This window comes from Eleginops maclovinus, chromosome 16 (genome assembly GCF_036324505.1).
Source record: "Eleginops maclovinus isolate JMC-PN-2008 ecotype Puerto Natales chromosome 16, JC_Emac_rtc_rv5, whole genome shotgun sequence".
In the NCBI taxonomy this organism is placed as follows: Eukaryota; Metazoa; Chordata; class Actinopteri; order Perciformes; family Eleginopidae; genus Eleginops; species Eleginops maclovinus.
In genome coordinates, this window is record NC_086364.1 from 17,022,740 (window position 1) to 17,033,349 (window position 10,610).

The following is a 10,610-nucleotide window of genomic DNA, read 5'->3' on the forward strand; positions in this document are numbered from 1 at the left end:
CCGACAATAAATCTAGCCTATATGCAACAATAGCCTACATCAATTAAATAACCTCACACTTCACTGGGCAGACAGCAAGGAGATGTATAGAAACATTACAACAAAACAGCTGCAGCCACTATCACATCGTATAGCAAACATATAAAAGCTCACGGACGATTGCTGCACATGTGTTGGCCTCGTGCACATAACACAATGCTACGTTGCATAGCAGCGTTAACGTTTACCTCAGGAGCATCCATCACAGTGAGTTTTTGTTGTGGCGACTAACTTACCTGAACCGATCTGATCGTGCCTCTGTGAGTCTTGTTTGCATCTTGAAGTCTTCCAACATCTGCTCCAGGTTCATCAAAGCATAGTCCACTTAATCTCTGTCCCACTAACAGCAGAAAGTCCTCTCACACAACTGCCATGAGAAAACTCAAAATCAATTTTCCAAAATCCGACACTAGAGGTAATAAATATTATATATACGTAAAATGTGTAATCACATACTTAGCGATATAGAACATAAATAATAAAAACTTACCTGGTTTAAAACACTTTTGCGGTCATACTGTGTGGAATTATTTCACACTGGAACGAGTTATTCAGAAGAAGAACAAGAACAAGAAGAAGGCTTACAATAATTGTATTGCTGCGAACAAGCACCACGCCATTGAAACATCAACTTTGTTATAATTTTATTTCACCTTGCTATGTGTTTTTAAAGCATATTTGAAAACGGGAAGATTTCCGGGGACAGATTGACCCGGGGATTGGCCTGCACTGGGATTAGCCAGAAATCGGCAGTCGACGTTTGATCGTTATGTGTGAACTGATCAAGAGCGAGGTGAGAGACTCCCCGACGCCTGACATATCTAGTAAGCTAAATATATGGACCTGTCGGCGAGTCCAAATCCTGTGTGAAAAGAGTTGTGCCTGGTAATGGGTGCGCCAACGAGCTACAGCCAATGAAAGCGCAAGACAGTGACAAGGGGTGAGGAAAAGCCCGGGGAGCAGCTGCACAACTTTCAAAAAAGGAAAAGAACCGTTGTCCTACACAACAAGTCGACACAGCTTTTTGAAACCTGATTTTGAACTGTAAAGTTGTAGCTAGGCTACACAATTCACTGAAGTTAACTTTAGCTGATGTGCTAACAAGCTTTAGCATAGTGACTTGACAGTTTCTAGGTAAAACATAATAACGTTCGAAATCCGCGTCACTTCTCGCGTGTATTCGTGAGAAAACGTAGTTTGGAGACCAGACAGACTCCTCCGGGAATTTCTCCTGGTGACAGATAGTGTAGTGTGACCCCCTGTCGCCGTTCAATCGCGTAGGGTGCACACCACAATGACTTCAAGACTCCCGAGCAAGTTGTGTAGTGTGAACTCGCAAGCGATCGTACGACTTTGAAAGTCGTGTAGTCTGTGCAAGGCAGCGGTATGAGGCCGGACTTTACTCTCAGCTGTCAGATTGTAAACAAAGTCACGTGACTGGGGGGTAGATGACAGCGCTGACGAGGTGTGTTTCCCGCAGCGAGACGCTACAATACTAATTGTGGGCTTATCATGTTGATTCGGCCACAACAGAAAACAATTTTAAAGAAGTCTCGCTCTCTCCAGAAGGGCAGGTCTGCCAAAAGGGGCAAACGGGCCATTGCCCAGGCAACATTAGCCCGTGCCTGTGCACGTCCCTGCCTGGAAGATCCACCGTGATGTTAGCATTTAGCACGTTAGCTGGACCCAGCACACCTGTCGGTAATTATGTGGGTGTGGTTGATTAGGGTCACTGAGGTTAAAAATAGGCAAGGCAATATTCATTTGTATAAATAAGAGGGGTAAAACCTTTTCCAAAATCTAATCCCTAATGAAATCATCCTTATTTTTAATTGAATTGCTATGCATTTATATTAAACTAACTTATAGCTCCGCCCCCACCCTCTTAACAATCCTGCTACTAAATGTGTCATTTCTCTGGAGTGCTGGCCCCCTATGGACATTACACCGTTTTTTTCTTCCATCCTCCCTGTTTATCAGGACTTTTTTTTATGTAGTGCTAAGGATGTGATGAAAAAAAACAAAAACCTAGTAGACTCGAGCAATTGACCTCACATCATATCTGATTCTTTGAACTTGGTTAATCTCATCAAATGGAAAGCTTAAAGCTCAACCACTACTAGCACAAAACACCCACATTTCCACTGATCTGTCAGTGGTTGATTTGCATTGTGGGTAGTGTAAGAGACATGTTTTGACAATGTATTTTTTATTTGTAGAGTGCTTTTTTCTAGAAACTCAAAGACACTTTACTGAGTAAAAACTAATGAAAACCTAATTAAAACAACACACTTAAAATATGTAAAAGAAGAATATGTCATATGTAAGGAAGAAGAGTGCATAGAATTAAAAAAGAAACACCATATCGTGGATTTCCGCATACAATTTCATCCTCTTAACTTTGCTACAGTCCATCGTGAACCTGACACTTTTATAGGGGTGCATAGCTACATTGGTGGAGCCGTGTTTTAGATCTGTGAACTTTTTTGGGTGCCGTGGTAGCTCACATAGCTAACTTTGGCTGTACTAAAAACACTGGAAAATGATCTTACTATCTTAGCTTGTTCATCCAAGGTTTTTGTAATGTTGCACAGTTGTTGAATAGGAGTTTGCTACATTATGTGGTTAACACAAATGTATTTGTATTAGTTATCTGGAAAGAAAGTGGACCATCCCTCTGAACACCAACAAGTCCCTCACTGACACTGTGTCACTGAGGGCATTGTGCCCCCCTCCTCTTTTTATGCCTGTGGCTGTCTGGCTTATTATTATGGTCTGTCTGGCAGGCTGCCTGGCTGGTGGTCTCTAAGTGAACTTGATACTGAAATCAGCAGCCGGCTGTGATGTGCGGAGCATCAAGGGGCCTGTGCGGAGCTCAGTCTGGAGCTCAGCCAGTCACTTAACACTTGTCAACAGTTGTAATGAAAGTGGCCCTTTAGTTGGTGGCCTCTTTTTCATTAGCAGGGTCAGAGGTCGCAACTCAAGGCTGGCTGTCTGTCGGTGTGAATGAGCAGACAGATGAGGAAGAGAGCTGAGGATGGGGGTTAAAGCAGGGGATATGAGGACAGAGGGGGAAGGGGAAAAACTTCAACTTGCTATTTGGTTTCTTACGTTCTGTTTCCTGAAAGCCATGCTGAGCCAGGTGGATTACTTTGTATCCTACAGCTCTAGCTTAAATACTGAGTTGATTCTTCCCTCACATTGTGTTCATTTGCACCTTTATTCTCATGCATGTTGGAATTTCTCAATGTTATAATCTCTTCACACCAGGATTTAGCCACACGATACAACGCAAGCAGTTCAAATTCTACAGTTATTTTGTCTTTTGATAAATAAAGCATCAAGCTCTATCTTAACTTAAGGGAATACACTGCTAAATGTGTGCAATACTTTTCCTTTCCTTTCATTCCTCTCACTTTTTAATATAAATCCTCTTTAACACAGCTGTGGCTAACTGAGGGAGAGAGAATCAGCCAATATCCCTCTCCTCCTCCTCCTCCTCCTCCTCCTCCTCCTCCTCCTCCTGTTCCCCTTCACCCCGGCCTCTTGCACATGAAAGGGGCCGCGCAAGGCGAATAGATGGACGGTGGGGTGTGTGCTATGTGAGGGCCCCAGACCCAGACACAACACAACACACAGCTCTGCGGGCCACCACAGCTGGGCTGGAATGTGACCTGCTTCAGACTCGGCCCTGTGTGTGTGAAATACAAGTGAAAGGAGGAGGACATGGATGAGGGGATGCACTGCATGCATGAGCCTTTTGATAAGCTGTTAGCATGATTATTTGGTCTTGAAAACATGGAACAGCACAACATCACAAGGCACAGACGTCTGTATATTCTAAATCATCTTTATTTGTTCTGCCATCATATTCCATAAAAAATTATGGACACTAATATATCATAGATAACATAAAATATGTCTGCTCTCTGTGCAATTAGACTCACAGAGAGACTTTCTGCCTATATATATATCAAAAGCCCTATAAGGAATAAATCAAGATAAATAAATACAAAGTACAGAAGTCCACATATATATTCTGTATTGTAAATTAAACTTATCAAAATAGACTCCACAAAATGTGGAACCCAAGAGCTTATTTGATTCTGGTCAATAAACTGAGGCTTCGCATTGCATTATTTTGAGTGCTCTGGACAGATGTTACACAAGGTCAATTTTAGGATAACCCACAAAAACATAACTCTGTACAGGATATATGCTTGTGACTAATACTACTTCTACCTGTCCTTACCAGACAGTGTGCCCTAGGTGCGGCATCAAAACTGTCTAAGCTTGATTCTAATTTAAAAAAGGGCTTTCATGCCAGTTTTGACAGAACACCTGAATAAAAACTAACAAAAAGGATCAGTGAGAACAGTAAAAACTATGAGGAGTGATTTTATGAGATCTGTTAATCAATATTGATTAAAGTAGGAAAATTAGAAATATCTGGAGCAGGCAACAAAACCTCCAAATGTTACAGATACGTTTTATGTTAACTGGCAGTCGATCCGGCTGGTGAGGTCACAGCTTGTAATAATCAGAAAACAAAACTGTTTTACAGTGATTGAAACTTAGAATACTACTGGACAGCAGAGAAATCTTTAATAAAATCACAGGTTTTCTTGTGGATAACCTCACGAAGCTTCCTGATTCTACGAGTGCTGGAGGAGCCTACAAAGCTGTCGGGCTGTAGGACGGCCATCCCGTTTTGAACATCCCCCATGATGATGAGCTGCCCATCCGCTGTAGTGATGTTGGGGCAGGGGCAGTTCCAGTCCATGTTCAGTAGAGTCACCTCCAGCGGCTCTTTGCCAAAGAACCTCAGACCCATCTTCTCATCTTTCAAGATCTCCACCACTGTCACCAAAGCGTGTCCTGACTCTTGCTCCTCCGTCAGCTCGGTCACACGCCCCAGGATAACAAAGTCACTCTTGCAGAAGCTGGAGACCATCTTGGCTCGGGGTTTACAAATCTTGCAGTTGTGGTTCTTCGGAAAGGGACACATCTCTTCACAGGCTTCTTTAGACTCAAAGTTGTTCTCGTTGGCACCGCAGCCTCCATACACAAAGGATTGGCACTTTTTGAGCCTGCTGCTGTAAGCCCAGCGAGGCTCATAGGCCTTGCAAGGCCCTTGAAGGCTCGGTAGGCTGCAGGGAGCTGAAAGCTCTCCTCCGCATGACAGCATGCAGGCATCATAGGTGTCGAAATGGTTACGGTTTTTATTGCACTGACTGTAGGTGAAGGTGAAGCAATTGTTCCTCTTTGGTTCGTAGTACCAGCTCATGCTCTCTTCTCCGCAGTTGTCTGTGTCGGGTCTCTTAAGACACTCCTCAGCTGGAAATGGCAGGTTTGTACTATTCCCTTCTGCGTTCTTGCCTTTTGCCTCCTTCCTGATCACTACCAAAGGAAAGTGTGCTGATAGACTTCCCCCAACGTTTTTGGCTGTACATGTATAGATGCCGGCATCCTGAAGTTGCACGTTGTATATGACCAGCTGACCAATGTTAGTGACCACAACGTTCCCTCGGACATGGTTGGGTTTCATCACGGTGTTCTCTTTGCCCTTCAGTTGTTTCTCCCAGGTGATTTGAGGATGTGGTTTCCCAGACACCTCACACAGGAAGCTGGCTGTCTCACCCACAAAAACAGCCTGTTGGATGGGGCTGCTATGTATGGTGGGGAGCTGGATGTCAGCTGGGAGGGTGGTCTGGAGGGCAGTGGTTGGATGTAAGGTGGTCTCTGCTGGGATTGGACTGGTGTTCGGCCATGTCAGGTGGTATCTGTAGGTAGGTTGGATAAGAAAGGAATTAATCAGAGCTAGAACATGTAAACAGTTCTTATTTGAAAGGGCTAGATACAACATTCAGAGCATATCTGAGTCTGGACGGGATTGTCTGTACGCAAACTCACCGTGGAGATGGCTAAGCTGCCAGTTAAAAGCTAACGGTGCTAGAAGCTAATGTTGTTACCATCGCGGAAAGTGCTAACATAGACAACAGTCTGACAGAGCTAACATAACAGGGTTCACCTGGTGAGGGAGTTGGAGGTTTGTTGGAGGCATTGTACTTGTGCAACAGTGACATCCAGCCATTGTGGGGTGGGAGGCGTTATCAGCCGTTACTACCATATGAGAGCATTATAGAGCAATGGCCATTTGCAAGTCAGTGAGACACACACAAAGTGGCATGGATTAGCATATACATTGCAGGCACAACTACCAAAATAAAAACAGATAAGCTTTGGATAACAACACGCAGAACCTGACTTCATTTTCTGCTCAGGATGCCATTACTCTATCTGTCCTTAAGATAGCTGTTCCAGCGTTATTATATGTTCTGAATGTTGTATATAGCATCTTTATTTACTATAATGACATGCGACACATAGAAAACTATTGTGTTTCTATGATACAGCTTGAAAAATACATGCTTTTCAAATTGAATTTTGAACATTGAACAAAGTCAACTTTACCTCATCACACCAAAAACAAAATAGTAGATATCTAAAATACTTAACATGTTACCTGCAGGTGACCTCAGAGATAGAGATACCCTTGGAACAGGCCTCTGCATCCATGTAGCACTTGTTATAGTATGTCATGCCGTCAGAGGCGCATGTGAAGTGGGGTTCTCTCTCACAGCGGTCCCGGCACTTACAAACAGGCTGGCTATCCCAGATGTCGCACTCGGACCCTTGCTGAGAGCACATGAACTTGTCGCAGGTGGCGCCCTCTGGCATTCCTATGGGGCCCTTGTTCCCCTTGACGTCTATATAGCGTGATGCCACACAGCTTTTGTTACCACATACATTAGGGCAGCACTTTTCAAATGTCTCACAGTCCTAAAATTGAAAAAGAAACACAGCTATTGTATTACTGCTTTAAAAAAAAATGTTTTAACAGTTAAAGTTTAATTTAGCATAAAACATAAAAAATGTTGATTATTGGTCCTTTTTAACAAAATCTTACTTGCAGATATTTCTTGTTTTCTGCATTGATGACAGCATTCATTTAGGAAAAGACACATTTTAAAATGTCTAACATTACTTCTGCAGAAGTTTTATTATTGTTTAATTAGTTTTCTAATTGTCATTTTTCTTTTCATCCCTCATGCAACAACTCACGCACAGTGAAAAGGAAATATTGATTTAGCATGACATTCAGGGGGCTTTTACACCATGTGTCAAATCCCTTTTTTCTACACATTCCACATGCAGCACTCACCTGATCAGATTCACACTCGCGCATGCAGGTGCTCATAGCATCCACCCACAGGTTGGGGTTCAGGTCATTCGGGCACAGACCTGCATGAGAGTACACCACCTTTGACACCGACATGGGCATGGGCATTGCTCTCACGCGGCAGCTGTCCATAAAAAGGAGTAAAGCATAAAATTGTCCCAGCAGAAACCAAATCCATCGGGGAAACAGCATCCACCACATATCCGACGCGTAACAGAATGGACGCTAAAATCGTGAAAAATCGTGAAAAGTTTTAAATGTTGAAACACTCTTTAAACTATCTTCAAACTTCTCGGGATTACTTTTCTATGTACCCGAATCGACACAGAACAAAGGCAGAGAAACTATCGGAGCGTGCGGGACCGGTCTCGATGTGGAGAGCTCTCCAGGTCGGTCGCTCCACGTTTAATAGCAGCGAGAGATTAGGGCTGCGGCGAGGAAACCCACCTAAATTCTAACTACATGAATTACAGTGACCTGTCTAGTCGGACAGCAAATCCCAGCTGAGTTACAGTTATGATCAACTTAATTAAAGAACAAAAAAAAAAAAAGGAAAAGCCCTCAGTCTGCAGGCGCTCTTTCATAAAGGACTGGCGAGACACCTGTGCGTAAAGGCGCTGGCTGCCTTAACCCTTAGCTTGCAGAGAAGTCCGACATTTAGCAATGAAATAATTATAGTAGATAAAAACTTTTTTTTCAATGATCGCACACGTGCACACAGTATCTTCATGCATCATATGAATATAAATGCTACTGAATATTTATTTTAAAAATGCTATTTTGTAGTTAATTCAATTCATAATATATATATATATTAACTTACAATTAACGTTTTGCTAATAGTTATTATTATGTAGTAATTCCATATCAAAAAAGGCTTTTGTTGTTCCAAAAAAGAAAACATATTCTGTCTCCCCTTCACCTAAACAAAATAACTCCAGGAGATGGCACCAAACTCAGTGTTCTCTAGACTTGGTATTTTGAAGATCATGTTCTGGTTTGATTCCAGCATATATTTAAGTGTAGATGTGGTTACAATATGTATTAGTATAAACATAAATCATTTTAAAAATATTTAATGGCAAAAAATTGGGGATGGTGATTAAGTGAAACCACTTATTTCTAATCCTCTTATTTTTCTCTAAATGCTTTTTTTTGTCATCCATAACAGGAGCAACCTAACATGCTCAACATGCCTCCATACACCAAACATCCAAGTTGTGTGTTTGATAATACTCACACAACAATTGTGTGAATTGAAATCCACAAAGATCCTGTTTGACCATTTCTTTAACTACATTTTGAAAATCCTATTTACACGCTATTTCATATTTAAAGCATTGTCAAAGTTCTTATATTGTTGTTGATGTGCAGTGGCGTTAGTGATGCAGAGCCTCCCGGCAGCTTGACCTCATGTTGTGAAAACCCGGTTTCTTCCCCAAAAACAAAATCTAGGAAGTTTTGTAGGTTTGAAAGGGGCCTTTAAAACAAAACAAATTTGATGCTGGTCTGTTTGGGTGTGAAATTAACAGAAAATATAATTATGCAACAACTCAGAACCACCAAGATCTAATATTGATTTAAGAACATCATTAAACTCAGTAAAACTACTTTTGCTTATCTTAAAATGCTGGTTATCTTTAGAAGAACAAAGGGATGTGTGCTTGTGTGTGTGTGTGTGTGTGTGTGTGTGTGTGTGTGTGTGTGTGTGTGTGTGTGTGTGTGTGTGTGTGTGTGTGTGTGTGTGTGTGTGTGTGTGTGTGTGTGTGTGTGTGCGTGCGTGCGTGCGTGCGTGCGTGCGTGCGTGCGTGTGTGTGTATGTATGGAGTCCGTGCTTCCCTGCTGAGTCCAAAGAGGCCCACTGCTCTGCAGGCTGAATCCTGTCTTAGTTTGGTCTGTGAGCACTGTCTGAAAAAACACTTTAAGCTCACACACCATCACAAAGTTAAGACTCATGCACATGCATGCACAACAAAAACGTACCCCAAGTATAAAGTGGATATAATTCACAAAAACAGATTATTTAGCTGACAATACTAACATCCACTGAAAGAAAATGGATGAGCACATTACGAACTACCCTTTTCACACACATTTGCATACTTTGAATTTAATGCAAGTGCACAAACACAGTCAAGCTGTGTTTTCAGTGTCTGCCCACCCACTCACCCCTAACCTTCACCCCTGCATTCCCAGCATTGCCGACATTGGGGATGGGGGCTTGTCACATATTGAATAAAGCTTCACGACGAACCCCATGTCAGGAGCTCTAGATTTTAAAACGATTGTCTGTATTCAGACCTTGACTTTGACCTTCTCTCACTCGCCATCTTTCTGGGACAGGATCAAGACAAAGCTGCAACTCAAGCGATGTCTTCCCTAATGTTTACTTTTTCGAATATGACAATTTGGGGTTAAGGTGAAGTAAAGCTTCTAAAGCGCTTTCGTATAGTTAATCACAAGCTAACATGCTCATGATAAGGACGGATTACTGACTCCAGAAATTGCTCCCAGTATTCACTGTAAAAACAGTGCCTTGTCATTTTGCACTTTGGGTTTTATACAAATTATACAAGATATTCAATATTACATGTTAGTAAATGAGCATTAGAGGTGCTTATCTACAGACTGAACAAGATAGGAGATAAGTATATTATAATAATTGTATGCTAAGCTAAGCTAACAGGTTGGTGGCTCGAGATATTGAATGTACAGATATCCTATCTATCAATCTTCTCATTTAGATCTAACTCTCCACCAGAGGGCCAATAAGCACATTTTCCAAAATGTTTGAACTATTCCTTTAATCATTTGCTTAATGCGGGATTGCATGACCTAGGCAACAATGAAATGGCTGTAACACTCAAGTTTTAGGATGACCCATCCTTAAAATTGCCTCAGCTCTGTTCCAGAAGCCCCGCTCGGACAAATTACTTAGAGGTATAAATCAGTCACGGGGTCCTTCACTTTGTTGGCATGTATAGGCCACTGTACTATACGGATATAAGCTACTGTACATCTTACCTCACCATTAATCTCTCAGTGCCATTATGGTGTAATGCATGCATTTGTGTTGTAATAAGTAGCCCTGTACATTGGCTTTGTGCATTACGCCTGTTAGAGATAGGCACATATGGCCCCATGGGCCATAGTCCAAGCACGTCGACCAAAGCAAATACCTGTGAGTAACGTCGCCTTATGCCTCCATTTCTAAAATGCTCTTAGTGGTTGTGGACCAAGAAGGTCCACCACGTCACTTGCCCGTGACTGAGTCCTGGGAAGCTGATCGGAAACAATGAACGTGTTATGACTGTTCATTATAAGCTTA

General features: G+C 42.2%; 1 protein-coding gene and 1 long non-coding RNA gene across 2 annotated transcripts; both read right to left on the reverse strand.

Moving 5' to 3' along the window:
• Nucleotides 1–275: 275 nt before the first annotated feature.
• LOC134877745 (uncharacterized) lies at nt 276–877 on the reverse strand. The gene is made up of 3 exons (XR_010167614.1): nt 693–877; nt 530–576; nt 276–406 (listed from the first exon to the last, which is right to left on the reverse strand). It is a non-coding gene; the product is annotated as an uncharacterized LOC134877745 (long non-coding RNA).
• A 2,996-nt stretch (nt 878–3,873) lies between these two features.
• On the reverse strand, nt 3,874–7,821 carry LOC134878417 (WAP, Kazal, immunoglobulin, Kunitz and NTR domain-containing protein 2-like). Its single transcript, XM_063904450.1, has 3 exons — nt 7,265–7,821; nt 6,566–6,882; nt 3,874–5,822 (listed from the first exon to the last, which is right to left on the reverse strand). Exons 1-3 carry the CDS (start codon nt 7,481–7,483, stop codon nt 4,622–4,624), a joined length of 1,737 nt encoding a protein of 578 aa, XP_063760520.1. The 5' UTR covers nt 7,484–7,821; the 3' UTR covers nt 3,874–4,621.
• Nucleotides 7,822–10,610: the final 2,789 nt, after the last annotated feature.